General features: G+C 42.3%; 1 protein-coding gene across 1 annotated transcript in view; it reads left to right on the top strand.

Annotated features, from left to right (window-relative positions):
* LOC147729973 (uncharacterized) overlaps positions 1-21,613 on the top strand; it is a 1,004,770-nt gene that overhangs the window by 737,836 nt on the left and 245,321 nt on the right. Inside the window, exon 24 of the mRNA XM_086954938.1 lies at positions 20,482-20,643. Within this exon, the coding sequence (XP_086811064.1) occupies positions 20,482-20,643 (162 nt within the window). The remainder of the gene's footprint in view (positions 1-20,481; positions 20,644-21,613) is intronic.

The raw sequence follows: 21,613 nt of genomic DNA, 5'->3' as shown, positions 1-21,613 counted from the left end.
TGCTGATCTGTGGCCCACAGTAGGATCTTTCACCTACACCTACTGCCGCTTCACCTGCCACAGCACACACATCAGCCCAACGACCAGCCCCACCCTGAACACATCACAGACACCCCTGAATAAAAACACCAACTCACATGCATTCTTTTTAACACTCGCTCACTATGCAAACACACCACCAAGATTGGGACCTCATTTTCACCCTCACACCCGATATCCTCTTCCTCACTGAGACCTAGTTCAACTTCACATCCACGCCAGATTCCGAAGGATACAAGATCACCCATCACGTCCACATCAAGAAGCCTGGCGGAGGGATGGCCATCATACACAAGGAATCCATCCAGTGCCCCACCACAAATGACACCATCACCCCAGCATTGGAACACCTCAACTTCCGACTCCAAACAGACAGCAAAACTAAAGAAACCATCAGCAGACCCGAGCATACTCAACAACTACTGATCAGTTTCCATGCTACCGTACTAGGCCAAAGCATTAGTAAAAACCATCAACCATTAACTCTCTTCTAATTTGGACCAGAACCTCCTACTCGGCTCTCCCAATCCGGATTCCGCAGCAGCTAGAGCACCGAGACAGCCCTCATCCTGGCTTCTGACGAAATGCAAGTCCTGCTCGACTGAGGAGAGACAGTGTCTGTGATTCTCCTAGACCTTAAAAGGAGAGGGAGCTCGCACAGCGTGTTTGTTCTGAATGGTAATGCAAAGTGAAGAGTTGTAGGGTGCGACTAGAGTAGAACACTGTCTGGCCAGGCAGCGTGAGGTAAGCAATGAATCAAGGGTCCCCCTACTGGGAGAGGAACGCTCCAGTGCACAACCAAAATGGACCGTAGTCTAATTCCATCAATAATTTCATCAACAAGTTTGTATGTGAGATTTCACAGTTTAATGTTTCAAGCTGAGTATTTTCTTGTGCTCATATACATGTTCATCTTTGTATGTCAAATCAAGATAGTGTTATGGCACACTTCATATATCCATATTTATAATCCTCAACAAAAGATCCCGATGCATTTCGGGCCTGGGCCCTTTTTCAAGGGAGAACTCTACAATGAAAAACGGAACGGAGCCAGAATCAGTAATTAAGTTACATAAATAAAACAAGAAAATTTTTTTTTACACTTGTAAATACCCTAGATCAACCGTGATTCTAGAAAAGAGTGTGGCAAAAATGAGCAGAGTGCCGAGGTCTACAGAAAGAAAAACCGAAATTCGAAGTGCTACCAAGAAGAAACCGTATCCCAAAGATATTTCAAAGTCACAAGCCTGTGGAAAATCACGATGTGCCCAAAGATTCAAATTACTCGTTTACACAGATTCATATCCCAAGAGTTTAAAAACGTGAAACCGTCGTGTTCATTAGTGTAGAAGTGAGAGGGAACTCCCCCGTGAAGTACTTACTCGATGGTTTGAAAAAATGTCTCGCGGAAGACCAGCGGGACGGCGGTGCATTTAGTCAGCGTGCGCGTGTGAGTTAAGTATCAAAAGTAGTAAACAAGGAAGAGGGTGAGTGGCGCGTAGGCGGTAAAAATAAAAGAAGGACCATGCAGAGATGAGGGAAACAGAGAAAAACGGTCGCCATGATGGACTGGTGTAAGGTCATGCAATTTACAAGTGGACAACAATATAAACATAAACATGTAGAAAAGTACAGATAATTAACAGGAACGGTGTAATTACAGATAACATAAAAATTCAATGCGATCATTCAGCTCGTTGGGAACCATGGTGGCAAGAAATCGGATCCAAAAGTTTTCTCGCTTCAATAGATTAGTCTTATTGTTCAGGCTGGGTTGAACTTGTTCCAAAACTTGGAATTTAAGTTGAGACACTGTATGTCTGAATTCAGTAAAGTGAGAAGCCACACTAGATTTCTGGTTATTGGTCCGAATGTTACTTTTGTGCTCTAGAATCCTAGTGCGGATTTTTCTCTCGGTGTGACCTACGTAGCATTTGCCACATGGACATTTGAGAAGGTAAATGACGTTGTTGGAATTACAGGTGGCATTTACTTTTAGTCTGATGGAGTGTCCTTTCATAGGATGGCATATAGTGTTTCCAGTGATACAATTGTTGCAATTTGAGCAGTTGTGACATGGTCTCAGACCCTTGTATATCATAGGTTTATCTTCCTGGTTAGGGTTACATAGAAGTTCTTTCAGGTTTCTCCCTCTAGTGTAAGCAAAAATAGGTGGTTGTTTGAAGAGACCCATAAAGTCTGGTTCTAGTGTCAAGATGGGCCAATGTTTACGAATAATGGATTGAAATCTGTTCGAGATGTTAGAGTATTTAGACACCACGACCAGCCGGTCTGATGGATCTTTAACTTTGGGTTGCAGCAAGGCTGACCTACTTGTTTTCTCACATCTTGAAATTGCTAAATCCAGTATCGGAGGAGGGTATCCTCTGTTTTTGAGTCGTTCAAGGGTGTTTTTCATCTGCCTTTTACACTGATTCGGATCAGAAACTATGCGTTTGATGCGCAATAATTGCGCGTAAGGTAAGTTGTTCTTCAAACCGGGACGGTGGAAACTTTTATAGTGGAGGGTAGAGTTTCGATCTGTTGGTTTTTGGTATACTGTGGTGGACCATTCACCTGTGTGCCTGTAAATTTCGACATCTAGATAGTGAACTTGTTTTTCACTGTGGTCCCAAGTGAATTGTATTCTCTGATTGAATTGATTCCATGTATTAAGAAAGGTATTAAGAGACTCCGTGGTGCCCTCCCATAGGAGGAAAATGTCGTCAATGAACCGCAGAAATAATCTGCCGTGATCCTTCCAGCTCTTTTGTGATAGAATGTGAGACTCCTCAAATTGCTTCATGTAGAGATTGGCATAGCAAGGAGCTGCCGAATTTCCCATGGCAGTGCCGTTGAGTTGTAAAATCCATTTGTTGTTAACTGTAAAGTAACTGTGATAGAGTGTGAATATAGTTAAATGCATAAGAAAAACTTTCAGGTCTGCATCTAACTCAGATGCGGATAGGATGTTCTCTATGGCTTCAATACCTCCATCATGGGGGATGGAGGTATATAAGGCACATACGTCCACCGTGCACATAATGAGCTGGGTAGGTTTTAGTTCATTCAAGATAGGTTCAATTTTTAAAAGAAAATCCGTTGTGTCTTTGACATGTGATCCTGTAGCCTGAACAAAAGGTTGTAAGTATCTGTCCAAAAATTTGCCCACATTCTCATGTAGGCTGCCTCTGGTCGACACTATGGGTCGAAATGGAGGGTGTGTAGGGTGCTTGTGTATCTTCGGAAGCATGTAAAGAGTTGGTGGTTTAGGATTTGATGGAGTCAGGAATCTCCGGGTTTTTTCATTAATTGTGCCTTGGTCAAAAGCATTTTTGATGATGAGTGTTAAATCTTGGGTATACTCTTTGGTGGGATCTCCGGGTAGGAGATCATAGGTATCTCTGTCATTAATGTGTAGGTCCAATTGTTGGTCATAAAAGGTGGTGTCCATGATGACCAGGGCACCTCCTTTGTCAGCATTTTGAAATGTGATGGATTTGTTGTTGGCCAACTGATTCAAAATGTTTCTCTCTTTCCGGGTTAGGTTTCCTCGTTTTATGGTGGATTGAAAAGGCAGTTTTAAAATGTCTTGTTTGATCAGATTTTCAAAGGTGTCTATGATTTTGTGGCTTTGAGGTGCCAAAAATACACTGTGTGGTCTTAATCCTCTGAGCATATCGTCTTCATCACTGGGTGTCGTTGTGATATTCGTAAAGTAATGTCTTAAACGAATGTTGCGAACAAGTTTGAATGCACTAACTTCCAACTCCAATGTGTTGATAGCGGTGGTTGGAACAAAGGATTGACCCTTTTGTAGGGTGTTGATTTCTTCATTGATTAAAGTTGTGGAAGAGATGTTGATAACAAGATTATCTTGATTATTTAGCGTCTGCCCTTGGGTTTCTTCTTCGTTTGTGGAGGTGTTTTTTCTGTGTCCTCTGCGGGTTTTTCCCCCCCGGGATCTTTTTGTTGGTCCAGACCTAATTCTAAAAAATGAACAGAGGGATCGGTGGAAGTGCTCGGAGTTTGTGAATCTGTGCTCGCAGCTGTGCGTGTGGGTCGAGATCTGGTGTCTTCTTCTGAAGACGATGTTTCCGTGGCTGATGTGGCGTTGTATGGTTTGTTAGAGCGTCGGCGGGCGTACACCTCTGCCCAGGTGTACACCTCGCCGAGCTTATAGTCAATAGTATCCCTTTTGAACTTGCGTAATTTTCTCTCCTGCGTTTCACGGGTGTGTTTGTCGAGTTGGATGTTGATATCTTCCAACATTTTATTCAGTTCTTCGGCGGTCACGGTATCGGTCAGTTCCTTTTTCACATTTGATATCTCTCTTGTTAATTCCTCCAAAGATTTGGACAGTTCCTCAACGATCAATAAAATAAGATCGAGGGAACATTTGTTCAATATTGAATACCAGCGTTCTACAAATTGTATGTTGTTCTTGCAGAGAAGGGGTTTGAGTGGGACCCTCAGGCCCCTGGGGATCCGTTGCACCCGATGGTACCTTATCAGGGTGCTCGCATGTAGTTTCTGGTTTGATTCCTTTTTCAAAAGATAGAGTAGTTGTTTGAGGTTACTTTCCGCACTGCGGGTGTTGCCAGGTGCGGTGACTTCTTCTTGAATTAAATTGTAAATTTTGCTAGCATCTTCCGTGGTATATGCGAATGTGGTTGCTTTTTGGTCAGTCATTCCTGACACGGTGTCAAAGTTCATCTTGAGGCGCGTGCTGAGGTCCGGGGACCTTCTATGTAACCCTAACCAGGAAGATAAACCTATGATATACAAGGGTCTGGGACCATGTCACAACTGCTCAAATTGCAACAATTGTATCACTGGAAACACTATATGCCATCCTATGAAAGGACACTCCATCAGACTAAAAGTAAATGCCACCTGTAATTCCAACAACGTCATTTACCTTCTCAAATGTCCATGTGGCAAATGCTACGTAGGTCACACCGAGAGAAAAATCCGCACTAGGATTCTAGAGCACAAAAGTAACATTCGGACCAATAACCAGAAATCTAGTGTGGCTTCTCACTTTACTGAATTCAGACATACAGTGTCTCAACTTAAATTCCAAGTTTTGGAACAAGTTCAACCCAGCCTGAACAATAAGACTAATCTATTGAAGCGAGAGAACTTTTGGATCCGATTTCTTGCCACCATGGTTCCCAACGGGCTGAATGATCGCATTGAATTTTTATGTTATCTGTAATTACACCGTTCCTGTTAATTATCTGTACTTTTCTACATGTTTATGTTTATATTGTTGTCCACTTGTAAATTGCATGACCTTACACCAGTCCATCATGGCGACCGTTTTTCTCTGTTTCCCTCATCTCTGCATGGTCCTTCTTTTATTTTTACCGCCTACGCGCCACTCACCCTCTTCCTTGTTTACTACTTTTGATACTTAACTCACACGTGCACGCTGACTAAATGCACCGCCGTCCCGCTGGTCTTCCGCGAGACATTTTTTCAAACCATCGAGTAAGTACTTCACGGGGGAGTTCCCTCTCACTTCTACACTAATGAACACGACGGTTTCACGTTTTTAAACTCTTGGGATATGAATCTGTGTAAACGAGTAATTTGAATCTTTGGGCACATCGTGATTTTCCACAGGCTTGTGACTTTGAAATATCTTTGGGATACGGTTTCTTCTTGGTAGCACTTCGAATTTCGGTTTTTCTTTCTGTAGACCTCGGCACTCTGCTCATTTTTGCCACACTCTTTTCTAGAATCACGGTTGTTCTAGGGTATTTACAAGTGTAAAAAAAAAAAAACATTTCTTGTTTTATTTATGTAACTTAATTACTGATTCTGGCTCCGTTCCGTTTTTCATTGTAGAGTTCTCCCTTGAAAAAGGGCCCAGGCCCGAAATGCATCGGGATCTTTTGTTGAGGATTATAAATATGGATATATGAAGTGTGCCATAACACTATCTTGATTTGACATACAAAGATGAACATGTATATGAGCACAAGAAAATACTCAGCTTGAAACATTAAACTGTGAAATCTCACATACAAACTTGTTGATGAAATTATTGATGGAATTAGACTACGGTCCATTTTGGTTGTGCACTGGAGCGTTCCTCTCCCAGTAGGGGGACCCTTGATTCATTGCTTACCTCACGCTGCCTGGCCAGACAGTGTTCTACTCTAGTCGCACCCTACAACTCTTCACTTTGCATTACCATTCAGAACAAACACGCTGTGCGAGCTCCCTCTCCTTTTACGTTCTACATTATCTGTCCCCGGACCTCAGCACGCGCCTCAAGATGAACTTTGACACCGTGTCAGGAATGACTGACCAAAAAGCAACCACATTCGCATATACCACGGAAGATGCTAGCAAAATTTACAATTTAATTCAAGAAGAAGTCACCGCACCTGGCAACACCCGCAGTGCGGAAAGTAACCTCAAACAACTACTCTATCTTTTGAAAAAGGAATCAAACCAGAAACTACATGCGAGCACCCTGATAAGGTACCATCGGGTGCAACGGATCCCCAGGGGCCTGAGGGTCCCACTCAAACCCCTTCTCTGCAAGAACAACATACAATTTGTAGAACGCTGGTATTCAATATTGAACAAATGTTCCCTCGATCTTATTTTATTGATCGTTGAGGAACTGTCCAAATCTTTGGAGGAATTAACAAGAGAGATATCAAATGTGAAAAAGGAACTGACCGATACCGTGACCGCCGAAGAACTGAATAAAATGTTGGAAGATATCAACATCCAACTCGACAAACACACCCGTGAAACGCAGGAGAGAAAATTACGCAAGTTCAAAAGGGATACTATTGACTATAAGCTCGGCGAGGTGTACACCTGGGCAGAGGTGTACGCCCGCCGACGCTCTAACAAACCATACAACGCCACATCAGCCACGGAAACATCGTCTTCAGAAGAAGACACCAGATCTCGACCCACACGCACAGCTGCGAGCACAGATTCACAAACTCCGAGCACTTCCACCGATCCCTCTGTTCATTTTTTAGAATTAGGTCTGGACCAACAAAAAGATCCCGGGGGGGAAAAACCCGCAGAGGACACAGAAAAAACACCTCCACAAACGAAGAAGAAACCCAAGGGCAGACGCTAAATAATCAAGAAAATCTTGTTATCAACATCTCTTCCACAACTTTAACCAATGAAGAAATCAACACCCTACAAAAGGGTCAATCCTTTGTTCCAACCACCGCTATCAACACATTGGAGTTGGAAGTTAGTGCATTCAAACTTGTTCGCAACATTCATTTAAGACATTACTTTACGAATATCACAACGACACCCAGTGATGAAGACGATATGCTCAGAGGATTAAGACCACACAGTGTATTTTTGGCACCTCAAAGCCACAAAATCATAGACACCTTTGAAAATCTGATCAAACAAGACATTTTAAAACTGCCTTTTCAATCCACCATAAAACGAGGAAACCTAACCCGGAAAGAGAGAAACATTTTGAATCAGTTGGCCAACAACAAATCCATCACATTTCAAAATGCTGACAAAGGAGGTGCCCTGGTCATCATGGACACCACCTTTTATGACCAACAATTGGACCTACACATTAATGACAGAGATACCTATGATCTCCTACCCGGAGATCCCACCAAAGAGTATACCCAAGATTTAACACTCATCATCAAAAATGCTTTTGACCAAGGCACAATTAATGAAAAAACCCGGAGATTCCTGACTCCATCAAATCCCAAACCACCAACTCTTTACATGCTTCCGAAGATACACAAGCACCCTACACACCCTCCATTTCGACCCATAGTGTCGACCAGACGCAGCCTACATGAGAATGTGGGCAAATTTTTGGACAGATACTTACAACCTGTTGTTCAGGCTACAGGATCACATGTCAAAGACACAACGGATTTTCTTTTAAAAATTGAACCTATCTTGAATGAACTAAAACATACCCAGCTCATTGTGTGCACGGTGGACGTATGTGCCTTATATACCTCCATCCCCCATGATGGAGGTATTGAAGCCATAGAGAACATCCTATCCGCATCTGAGTTAGATGCAGACCTGAAAGTTTTTCTTATGCATTTAACTATATTCACACTCTATCACAGTTACTTTACAGTTAACAACAAATGGATTTTACAACTCAACGGCACTGCCATGGGAAATTCGGCAGCTCCTTGCTATGCCAATCTCTACATGAAGCAATTTGAGGAGTCTCACATTCTATCACAAAAGAGCTGGAAGGATCACGGCAGATTATTTCTGCGGTTCATTGACGACATTTTCCTCCTATGGGAGGGCACCACGGAGTCTCTTAATACCTTTCTTAATACATGGAATCAATTCAATCAGAGAATACAATTCACTTGGGACCACAGTGAAAAACAAGTTCACTATCTAGATGTCGAAATTTACAGGCACACAGGTGAATGGTCTACCACAGTATACCAAAAACCAACAGATCGAAACTCTACCCTCCACTATAAAAGTTTCCACCGTCCCGGTTTGAAGAACAACTTACCTTACGCGCAATTATTGCGCATCAAACGCATAGTTTCTGATCCGAATCAGTGTAAAAGGCAGATGAAAAACACCCTTGAACGACTCAAAAACAGAGGATACCCTCCTCCGATACTGGATTTAGCAATTTCAAGATGTGAGAAAACAAGTAGGTCAGCCTTGCTGCAACCCAAAGTTAAAGATCCATCAGACCGGCTGGTCGTGGTGTCTAAATACTCTAACATCTCGAACAGATTTCAATCCATTATTCGTAAACATTGGCCCATCTTGACACTAGAACCAGACTTTATGGGTCTCTTCAAACAACCACCTATTTTTGCTTACACTAGAGGGAGAAACCTGAAAGAACTTCTATGTAACCCTAACCAGGAAGATAAACCTATGATATACAAGGGTCTGAGACCATGTCACAACTGCTCAAATTGCAACAATTGTATCACTGGAAACACTATATGCCATCCTATGAAAGGACACTCCATCAGACTAAAAGTAAATGCCACCTGTAATTCCAACAACGTCATTTACCTTCTCAAATGTCCATGTGGCAAATGCTACGTAGGTCACACCGAGAGAAAAATCCGCACTAGGATTCTAGAGCACAAAAGTAACATTCGGACCAATAACCAGAAATCTAGTGTGGCTTCTCACTTTACTGAATTCAGACATACAGTGTCTCAACTTAAATTCCAAGTTTTGGAACAAGTTCAACCCAGCCTGAACAATAAGACTAATCTATTGAAGCGAGAGAACTTTTGGATCCGATTTCTTGCCACCATGGTTCCCAACGGGCTGAATGATCGCATTGAATTTTTATGTTATCTGTAATTACACCGTTCCTGTTAATTATCTGTACTTTTCTACATGTTTATGTTTATATTGTTGTCCACTTGTAAATTGCATGACCTTACACCAGTCCGTCATGGCGTTCGTTTTTCTCTGTTTCCCTCATCTCTGCACGGTCCTTCTTTTATTTTTACCGCGTACGCGCCACTCACCCTCTTCCTTGTTTACTACTTTTGATACTTAACTCACACGCGCACGCTGACTAAATGCACCGCCGTCCCGCTGGTCTTCCGCGAGACATTTTTTCAAACCATCGAGTAAGTACTTCACGGGGGAGTTCCCTCTCACTTCTACACTAATGAACACGACGGTTTCGCGTTTTTAAACTCTTGGGATATGAATCTGTGTAAACGAGTAATTTGAATCTTTGGGCACATCGTGATTTTCCACAGGCTTGTGACTTTGAAATATCTTTGGGATACGGTTTCTTCTTGGTAGCACTTCGAATTTCGGTTTTTCTTTCTGTAGACCTCGGCACTCTGCTCATTTTTGCCACACTCTTTTCTAGAATCACGGTTGATCTAGGGTATTTACAAGTGTAAAAAAATTTTTCTTGTTTTATTTATGTAACTTAATTACTGATTCTGGCTCCGTTCCGTTTTTCATTGTAGAGTTCTCCCTTGAAAAAGGGCCCAGGCCCGAAATGCATCGGGATCTTTTGTTGAGGATTATAAATATGGATATATGAAGTGTGCCATAACACTATCTTGATTTGACATACAAAGATGAACATGTATATGAGCACAAGAAAATACTCAGCTTGAAACATTAAACTGTGAAATCTCACATACAAACTTGTTGATGAAATTATTGATGGAATTAGACTACGGTCCATTTTGGTTGTGCACTGGAGCGTTCCTCTCCCAGTAGGGGGACCCTTGATTCATTATTCTCCTAGACCTCTCAGCAGTCGTCGATACGGTCTTCCACCACTCTCTCATCACAAGGTTGTGCAGCACAGGCATCCAAGGAGTCGCGCTGAGGTGGATCGCCTCTTTCCTCACCGGACGAATGTAAAAAATCCACCTTCCCCCCTTCACTTCCGATCCCAAGGAAATCATCTGTTGAGTATCCCAAGGATGCCCTACCCTCTTCAACACTATATGACACCTCAGGCCTGCATCCCCAATACCCACAGACTTAACATCCTATCCTGTGCCCACAGCACAAAAGTTGTCCTCTCTCTCTCCGAAGACATCACTAACACCAAGACCTATTTCCACAACTGCATGACAGACGTCGCTAACTGGATGAAGAGAAGCTGCCTAATACTCAACACGGACAAGACAGACGTACTGATTTTCAGAGGCAAAAGCTCCCCATGGGATGCATCCTGGTGGCCCTCACAACTCGGACCGACTCCTATCCTCACTGACCTCGGTGGGCACCTAGGCCACATTCTGGACAACCAGTCAACCTTGACAACTCAGATCAATTCCGTCTCCTCTCCTACTTCTTCATCCTCTGCATGTTTTGTAGAATATTCGCATGGCTACCCTAAAGCTCAAGAAACACCATCACCCAGGCCCTCATCTCCAGCTGATTGGACTACGGCAATGCTCTCTACACAGGGATTGCAGCTCACCTCCTCCGACTAACGACCCTATTGATTGCCGCAGCCAAACTCGTCCTGGATCTCCCTAGAAGAACCCACATCCCCCTTTGCCTCAAGGAACTCCCCAGGCTCCCTGTACAGAAAAGATGCAAGTTCAAGCTCCTGACCCATGCATACAAGGCCCTACAACACCGCGGACCGGCCTTAACTTCCATCAGCCCACCAGACACCTCCGCTCCACGACCCTTTCTCTAACCCTCACCCCCGCATCCAACATAGTAGAAACAGAGGTCACTCCTTTGAGATAGCAGGGAAGACATGGATCGAGCTACACTTTCATCTATGGACCTCCCATGTTTTCCAGAGTTTCGAAAGTCCCCTATGACCTGGCTGTTTGGCTAATCAACGGAACCCTGCCAGCTCCTAGATACCCTTAGTGCTCAACAAATATACTGATTAACTGATTGAAGAAAGAAAGTCAGAATACGGGGCAGCTCCAAAAGTAGTACCATGTGCTCATCAGTGAGTCAAATCCCCTAATTTTCTACGAATTAAGGACCCAATTCACAGACAAAGTCGTGACTTGTCTTGTCTGATTAGCAATTTTTAAAAAGTTTTTTTTCAGGTCATGCCTCAAACTGTAGCAGACCGCACCTTCTAGATATAGCCTGGCACAGATTTTAGAAGTACATTTTCTCAAGTTAAAGTATACACACTTAGGGCTTGATTTAGATCTTGGCAGACAGGTTACTCTGTCACAACGCTGTTAATGGCAACATAACAGGCCAATTAATTAAGCATCTCACTAAAATCCTTCCAAATATGTAATATTATATATAATTTTAAAAATATTGTCTGGCAAGACAGATAAAGTTGTCTCAGGCCAGACCCGAAAAAGAGAAATTGCAATCATGCCCGTGCAAACTGCTGGATGGAGAAAATGTTTTTCGGGAGGGGGGTGGGGGGGGGGACTTTCTTTACTCCTTCGAGTGTTTGTAGGTGTTCCATTTCCCTTCCCTTCCTGACCTGGAAATGGATTCACCTCTACGCTCATCAAGACTAAGGGCCAGATGTACGATGGGATTTGGCATGCGCTAACGGGTTTGCGACCCGTTTGCACATGCAAAATCCCGGTGGGCCATGGACTAATCATTAATTAATTTATTTACTAACACTATTTTGCGAGTCACAAAAGATTGCGACTCGCAAAATAGTGTTTAGCGACTCGCAATTAGTAAGGGGTGTTCCAAGGGGTAACTTCCTATTTGCGACTCGCAGCCCAATGTATGAATGTTTTGCAACCCCAATTGCGGTCGTAAAACACTTGCAATTTACCGCCCTCTTCAAGAGGGTGGTAATGCAGTCGCAAATGAGAAGGTGGTCCCCAGGCGACCCCTTCCCCTTTGCAAATGAAGGGGGACCACAACTTTCCCTTAATAAATGAAACAAAAACGTTTTATTTTTATTTTTAAATGCAGCCATGTTCCTTTAAGGAAAAACGTGCTGCAGTTTAAAAATAACTGCTTTATTTAAAAACATTCCCAGACATGGAGGTCTGCTGAGCCCAGCAGGCCACCATACCTGGGAGGGCCTGCCATTCTCCATCGAGGTCACAAATTGCTAGTGCCTCATTAATATTCATGAGGCATGCAATGTGCGACCCCATTGAGAATCGCAAACAGTGTCTCAGACACTGCTGTACATTGGCAATTGCGACTCGCAATTTGCAACTCGCAATCAAGCGCAAATTGAAAGTCGCAATTTCCAATGGTCATACATCTGTCCCAAAATCCCCAATACGTTTTCCAAGGGGAAAGGGTATTACTCCTGCCCTTGTCAAGAGTAAATCTCAAACCTTTTCTAGGGTGGGAAAGGCTTGGGTGTTTGCAAGCTTTCAGAGCATTGTCACCCTGGGATACCCACTTCCCTCCCATAAGAATTGTACTAATACAGAAACCTCCATGTGGTTAAATCCTCTTATGAGTACAGAACTACTTTTGTGAATTGTAAAAGTACCTTTGCATTAAAAAATAAGCTATTTGATCATGTAAGTAGAATAGCCATGCAAATAACTTTGTGAATGTCTTATCATAATTTATTTATTCTCTCTTTGCCATTTCTAAGTAGTATTGTTTTTAATATTTGCAGTTGTTTTGATCAGGGGCAGTGTATTAGCCTGGTTTTATAAAATATGATGAAAAGAAAATGAAACCAGTGGCAGTGGCTTATGCTTGCGAGGCTAATGCTGCTTCATGCAAACAACCACTTCACACACATGCTCTCATACTGGACAAATCTGTTTAACCTCTTTCTGAGCCAATCTTTTCCTGACGCCCTCAAAACTCATTAGGTGACCAGACTACTAAAGAAACCCTCAGGTGATATGAATGACCTTAACAACTTTCGCCCTATCACCAACCTCCTTTTCCACACCAAAATCACAGAAAGATTTGTAGCGGAGCAATTCACCTAACACATCAAGGACAACAATATTCTAAAGAAATTTAAATCGGCTTCAGTCAAGACTGCAGCATCGAAACAGCATTGCTACAGGTTATCCATCATGTCCTTCAAGTCTTGGACTCTTGCAACTCCTGCCTCATGATCCTTCTTGACTTTTCTGCAACCTTTGATACTGTAAACCATCACACACTTTTTAACACACTAAAACAAAAATGGGAATTAAATGAGTAATGCTTAAGCGGTTTGAATCTTACCTCACTGGGAGATCTCAGATGATTAAAATTGAAAACTGTCTTTGAACTCCAAAGGCTGTGGATCAAGGTGTCCCCTCAAGACTCTATCCTTGCTCCGACCCCATTTCATCTTTACATTGAAACGCAAAGAGGCCTAACAAAAGAGGCTGGGATTCTTTATCACTTCTATTCTGACTACACCTAACTCGACCTGGTGTCCTCGGCACACAACATCTCATTTGTCATCACCACCCTCAGCTCCATCCAAGAATGGATGGCATCTCATCACCTACAACTGAATCCCTCTAAAACCGCTTAGCTCTACCTCAAACTCTCGACATCTTGTTCAATCATAGATGGATAACCTGAACATTCTTAACAGTAAATCTACCATCGTTGACAGTGCCAAAACCCTGGGTGTCATCCTGGACTAAAGACTTTGGGCCCGATGTAGGTGGCAAATAGAGATTCGGTAAATACCGAATGTTAACGATTCGGTATTTACAGAATCTGTAATACCTACATCTCCCCCTTCATATTTACCGACTCTTAAATACCGAATCGGTAAAATTCGGTATTTAAGAGTCGGTAAATATGAATTACCTACATCTGGCCCTTTACCTCCAATCCCAAATAAACACCATGGCCAAGAATGCATGCTTCCAACTGTGCCTTCTCTGGTAGATCTGATGTTACATTCCTTAGCAAGATCTGAAAAGTCTTGTTGAATCTTTGGTACTCTCCAGACTGGATCTTGCAGGCCTCCCCAAGGGCCACCTATCTCCTTTAAAATCCATCCTTCACTCAGCTGCACATTTCATCTATTGGGCCAAAAAAATGACCAAATCACACTTATGATGATAACTCTTAGCTGGCTTCCTATTGAAGCGACAACCATATACATGACTGCTTGTGTCACCCATAAAGTCATTCACACTTTCACCCCTTGCTACCTGGCAAACAAAGTCAAGATATCAGGTAGCAGTAGACCCGCACGAAATGCTGAAATTCCGCTGCTCGCCTCACCAGGCATACGCCATCACATTTAATAGAGTGACCCTGACTGTTACATTACACTCTCAAGAGCTATAGCGACTGTTCTGGTTGATGTATTTGTGTATCCTTAATCGCTTTAACTTTCTAAATATGTAATTTGTAATGAATATCTAATTTGTAAATATGTAACTCTTTCCATTAATAAACATAGTAGCTATACGTATTGTTCCCTACTTCCCTGTTAATCTGAATTTCTCAAGTAACATTGTATGCTCTATAATAAAGCGCACTAACACCTCTGGGTAATGTCGATGCCACATACAAAAAAAACTACGGATTGTGCATCAACTAGAGATTACAGATGCATTCCACCGTTTGGATTTCAAATATTCCCAAGACTGCTATAATTGTACTGATCAGGAATATCTCTAAAGGTAAAAAGTCCCACCTCATTCTGTCACGTAATTAAGAAGCAGACCTTCAAAAGTATTGGACCAAATGTATGTTGGCTTTTCATCATCATCATATAAATCTTTATTTCGGTCAGTGGACCATAAAAGAACATTAGGAAAAAACCACAATATATAAAAACATATTAAAAAGACTAAAAACCCCAAAAAACTAGATAGAATTGATACTGTACACATGTAAAAAATCAATCAACATTAAATACATTTTTCAATTCCTAGAAAAATCTTACGCCCCTGCCACATAGAGATTAAAAAACATTCTGCAGAGTATACGATTGGCATCTGGGTGTTATATTTCAGAAGTCTAAATGCTTCTTCACAACACCTTGTATCTGGGTTCTTGCACAATTGAATCAACCATCTTTGCCTTATTTTGTTATATACAGGACAAAAGAAAAATACATGTATTTCAGTTTCCACTATGCTACTGCATTCAGGGCACCGCAGGGCAGAACTGCCAGCCCATTTATTAGTACATGCGCATAGCAGAAGCGAGCCATGCCTGAACTGTAAGTACAGTTTCCTTGCTAATGCCGGTTTTATCTCATCTAGACATGGCTCCAAGTTATAGGTATCCTTAATTTTTAGGAATTTGTCTTTTAGAGGACCAGTGGCTGAGTGTTCATGCAGTTGTGCAAGTTTAAAGGCCCTATAGCTACTAGCTAGTTGTTTGCGCGATATTGCAGAACCGTCTACCTACGGGTTACTCCACAGACTCTCCCTAACTATATTGTGAAAACCTGCCTTAATATATGCAAACCATGCCAGCTTTCCTTTAACAGAGAGCCCCAGTACCTCCTTTAACTCTGTCCTATACTCAGACAATTCAGGGGTCACCCATCATCGCCGCCAGAATGTTAGGGGTCTACAACCAATTTCCTTTACGATTGGTGTCACCTCTATATCCAAGCCCAGTGGAGTGAGTGGGGAACTCACTGGAAGGCCAAAAACCTGTCTACAAAAGTTATTCTCAATCTTTATAATGGTTTTTGGAGAACAATGCCCAAAGTTCTGCCCCATATAAAGCAGCACCCATTAGTTGGGTTTTATAAATCTCTAGAACTGGGCCTACGGGCTTATGGGAGGAATTTCTATAAAGCTTGGCCAGCCCACCTATGGTCTGGGCTGGATTAAGACTTGTTTTCTCCATTTGTAGCCCCCAGTCCATACTTTCTGTTAGGGCGAGTCCTAGATAATCAAAAACAGGCACCCTTTCTAGTTGGATGCCATTTATGCGTGGGTTTTGGGCAGGTCGTGCTGGCAGGGTTGAAGACCATATATTTAGTCTTCTGTATATTGCTCTCCAACCCTCTACTTCTACAAAACTCTCCAAAGCCGTCAAGGATTCTCTGGATGCCCATCGGTGTCTTGGAGAGCAAAAGGGTGTTATCTGCAAACATCAATGCCGGCATGCGCTAGCTTGGGAGCGTCAATATCTTTCAGCCAGCTCAAAACACAGACCAAGCCACTGATATAAATACAAAGCAAGGTAGGGGCATGCATACAACCCTGTCTAACTCCTTTATTGACTGGGATAGGTGAGGTAAGTTCCCCAAGATATCATTACATTACATTACAAGACATCTTTACATTATACACAGGAAGAATCTCACCTCCAACCCAAGTTGCAAGGAGTGCCATCCCTTGTAATATAGCATTGAAAAACACCCGTAAGTATGGCCCTCAAATGTTAAGCTCAGCAAGGAATCGGTCCCCAGGTATCTTATCCAGTCCTGGGGCTTTACTGGGGGCTATTTGGCTTATGGCACTAATAACTTCAGTCAATGTCAACTCAAAGGTCACCGTATAGGAGTTTTGTGGTGGCTGGGTTGCTAAGGTCAACACACTGACCTCAGTCTCCAGGGAGCGTAAAGGGCCTGGAAGTGCTCTTTCCAGCTGTTGGCTGCTATGTTGGGCTCTACAGTCGGCTTTCCATTATTACTACCTGTGTTGACAATGTTCCAGAAGGCTGTCATATCCTTAACATCTAGAGCCTGTTTCATGGATGCCCCATGATCGATTCCCCATGTTTATTTTACAAGTGTAATGCTATCTTTATAGATGTCCCTCGCTGTTTTAATTTAAATTCTGTTCTTGGATTTTATAGCTTCTATCAAGGCCCTTTTTGCCTCCTCATAGCTGCTATCAAACCAAGACCGCTTTACCCTCCACCCCTGTTTACCCTCGGGCCCGAACGTGTCCACCAGGATAACTGTCAATTCCTCATGCATCTTGGCTACATCTATTACCGATGTAGCAGTACCATCTACGGAAAAAAGCGTTTCTAGTTTCAGGAGAGTAGGTATGATAGATTCATATAGGGAAGCCAGTCTTTTGGGGCGAATGTTCAATCCATGACCATCTAATTTTCCTCCTATCATTGTTAAGTGTTAATCTATCATCTGCGAGTGTTTTAGAATCAACATTAATCCCAGTGGCAGGCAACTCAAACTCCAAGATCAAGGCATTATGATCACTATCATGTCGAGGCAAGACAGTGAAATCAATAACCTTGCTCCAAATCCTGGTTTCCACCATGATGTAATCTAGAACGGAAGGATGGCCAATCCTATTAAAGGTATAGTTCCCAGGAGAATCATATTTCGTTCAGCCATTACAGGCTCTAAGGGAGTGATTTAAGGTGAGCAACTTGATATGAAGGGCCAGTGGTGTCCATGCCCTGATTGTAGAGATGTTAGGCTCTGGAATGGCCCAAAACTCCTCTTCATCAGAGAGTAGGTAGCATAACATTAGAGTCATTCAAGGGTTTAAATTGATAGTTAAAATCTCCCCATATGATCACCCAGGCATTTTTGGGAAGCCTGGGAATAAAGCGATCTAACTGGTGTAAGGTCGAAGATTCTTGACTGTTCTTCACAGGCCTGGAATAGACAATAACCAATGCTATTTTAAGATTCAGTGGAAAAGTTAGCAAAAGACACAGGATATCATCAGAGTGGGACTCCATTTGGGTGATCGTACAGCCCAAATGGGAACCTACCCAGGTACATAGACCCCCCCACCCCGAAGGTCCTCCCTTACCACAGGAGGAGGCGGATATACTGTGTGCCCGGTTCCCAAACGTGGCACCTTCTCTATTACCCATGTTTCCTGAAACATACAAATATCAAATGGGTCTACAAAGTAGCATTTCTAAAAAGGAAGACTACCAAGAAATGTCCCTGATCTTGTGGTGGAGCCTGTTGGGGATGCAGATGGGCAAATTGATAGGCCAGTGTTTCCAGCCAGATTCGTAATTGTAAGTTTGTGGCTGTTTACCTACCTAGTGCTGGTACTCTCCTATCTTGGAAACACACCTAAGAGTCAATGCATTTATGGTGTGACTGGAACGGATTTTTCCTTGTGGCTAAAAATGTACTATAGCAGATTAGCATCACATTACACCTTTAGAATTTTTCTCTCAGTTGTAAAATTATTCAGTACTCCAGGAAAGCTGCAGCTTGGGTAGATTTCCCACAATACTCCTAGGATCGATATTGCCCCAAGTGTAATTCAAGTGTAGGACTACTTGAGTATATTTCTGACTTTCTATTCTGGAGTGCATAGAGGGTGGATGTATACAGTTAAAGTGCTTTAACTTGGGAATGGCAAGCAGGATAGAGCATGGTGGATTTGCTTTGTTGGACTCTACCTGGTTAGGTATTCCAAACGATGGGGCCTTACACAGTGATAGTAAGTCCTGATGCCCCTCCGCCTAGCATTCTCTATTTTCAGAAGGTACTTTCTTAAGGGCTATTTTATACTCTACCTTTGGTAGATTCTTAATGTACCATAACCTTGTATGTTTAGTGTATGTTTAATTCTAGGCCGAGCGTTTTTTTAAATAAATTGCTCACAGTCAGAACCAACCCATTTCTCAATGAATGTCTGTTATGTTTGTTTTTCACATAGACATGTTTAAAGTGTGGCTTAACGAAGAAGTAACATTGGAGTTTTATAAGTAACAGCAATAAGTAACATTTGTGCTAACATTCAGAATGTCAGGGTGTAGAAAGAAAAACCTTTTTAGGGGTTCACTGATGCACCAGGTCCTTAAATCAACAAAGAAGAGATTGGCACGGAAGCTGGAATATCAAAATAACAATTTTATTAACCTCACATGAGGGAGACTGTGTCAATGCAGTACCCTCAGGCCACTGTATGAGACAGTCCAAAGAGTACAGAAACCAAGGCCCTTTTTATGGTTTTATGGCCAGTTTATTGCTGAGTTAGCACGAAGACTCAAAAAGAGGCAGTACAAGTGTGCATACAAATAGTTATTACACATATAAGTACTAACAGAAAATACTTAGTCAACAAAGTAGGAGGAGTAACAGAGTTGATGAGATCAATTATCATAGCCTGACTGTTATACACTAAGAGCAGGTGCATTCTACCAGCTAGGCCTTTCTGAGCATGTGCAGTTCTCTGGCTCAGTACTGAAGGAGTTAACTGTAACTGATGACTTAAGCAGAATACAAGGGCAGGCAATAGTATAGAGGGAGAAAGAACGTGGCAAGCACATGGCTAACTAAAATGGCTGCCAAAAGCAAAATGGCTTCAGCTGATGCTAACAGCCATTTCAGCTAGTTTCCACAAGGGAATGAATGGTACAAAGAGTTTATGCAAAGATTGTGGTGGAGTCTGAAATTTAAATAACTAAATAAACTTCCATGATTTTTTTTAAAAATAAGTAGGTTTTCGAGAACATTCTGAATCTGAGGAGTATGGGAATAAATAGACTTCCGGAAGAACTCCACACATTTTTGGGCAGTAGTTTGCTTGGTTTGCTGCTTTGCCTTTCACTGTTTTTAAGAGAGCCACTCTGAGATGTGTTTTACATCTCTTTGACAATTGAAATGTAAAAAAAGTGATTGTTGGACTGCTTGAATCAATTTCAGCCACAGGTAATTACTTCGGGTCTTGCCTCTCATCAGCCATGAACTTCTTTAGTGACGAGGTCATCAGGGAGGTAACTTGACTGTGATAGGTATATCACATGTAAGTTATGCCCAGTATCTTGAACAGCATTGCTTTCAAGTGTAGATTCATTAGAATTTGTGCCCTTGAAGAAACTTTGCTGCACCAGTTACAAGCCTCGCTGATGTTATCTCTGATCACTGTCTTACACTCCACTAAACTCTCAGAACCATATAAAGAGCCTTGCATTCATTTTTTTACAGGGATTTATGAGAAATTGGAAAGGCTTACTTGTTTTGTGGGGTAAGGACAAAATGAGGCAAGTAGCTACATTTTAGATTTATTGAAGTTTGTATTTGCTTATGGGATAGGCTTTGTTGGGCTCCCTTTCTAATAGTCAATTCTTGGTAATTTGATGTCCTTGATGTTGTGTCTTCAGTTACAGGTGATGAGGTGGAAACTTGGTATCAAGATCGTTTTGATATTCAGAAAATACCTGTGAGCCAGAGACAGATGACATACATCAACCTGAGCCAAGTCATTCGCTATCACCAGGAAGAAGGCATGCGGGTGAGGATCACCCAGGTCTACGGACTCCAGAGTAAGAAGAGATTTAATCTTGTGCTGCCTCCTAGGTCTGGGTAAAACTGCAAAATTATTTAGGGTACTCTTATTTTGGAATTTCTTTCATATCCCTACAATGATTAGTGTGCTGCCAAAATTTAAATTTCTACATTAAAAGTGTTTGATAAAATGATGTGAACACGCTACACAAATTAGCACGTTGTAAAGTGCAGGTTAGTTTCTGCCTGGAGTGCTTCACCTCGCTCCAGTCACTGGCTGTGTCCCTGAGATTGTGAGGAGTGAAATACCGCTTCCATGATCGCGTCTGACTGCACCCCCTGTCATACTAATTTAGCCAAGGTGCTAAGTTGGGTTCAGCAGAATCTCTCTTTTCATGCCTCTGTCATTTGCACACTCTGCTGAAAATGGCAGAAAGGATAGCGGGTCCCAGCATCAAACACCATGGTTTGCCTCACTCCAAACTTTTGCCTGCAGTTGTGACAATTACTCCACGATGCAAAGGAATAATCTAATAAAAAATGAAGCCCTACAAAGTAATGGGTGAGATAAGTGTCCAAGCACTGCTCCAAATACATTTAGTCCATTAAATTGTCTTCAGACTGACATCATATATAGGCCTGGACGGCAAATTCCGTTCCGCTTGCGGAATTTGAGTAATTTCGCGTTCCGCGAGAACACAAAATAGGTTTTTTAATGAAAATGTTACATACTTTTCCTAGGCATTCCATACAATTCCTAGGCATTATACAGAATGACCAGTACCATTTACGCAAAGTGTTACTTCGCATAATTTTTTGCTTGTTCGTGTTCTCAAAATGCGTGTTCGCGAGATATTTCCCCCCGAGCACGCAAACAGCAATTGTGAACAGGAAAAAAGCACTGCGAACACGCAATTCTGCGTGTTTGCGGAATTTCTGCATGTTCGCAGAGATTTTTTTACCTTTTTGCGGAGATTTGTGTAACGCGATTACGCAAATTCCGCCCAC

This window comes from Lissotriton vulgaris, chromosome 2_1 (genome assembly GCF_964263255.1).
Source record: "Lissotriton vulgaris chromosome 2_1, aLisVul1.2, whole genome shotgun sequence".
Taxonomy (NCBI): domain Eukaryota; kingdom Metazoa; phylum Chordata; class Amphibia; order Caudata; family Salamandridae; genus Lissotriton; species Lissotriton vulgaris.
This window is presented reverse-complemented; position numbering and strand designations above follow the sequence as displayed.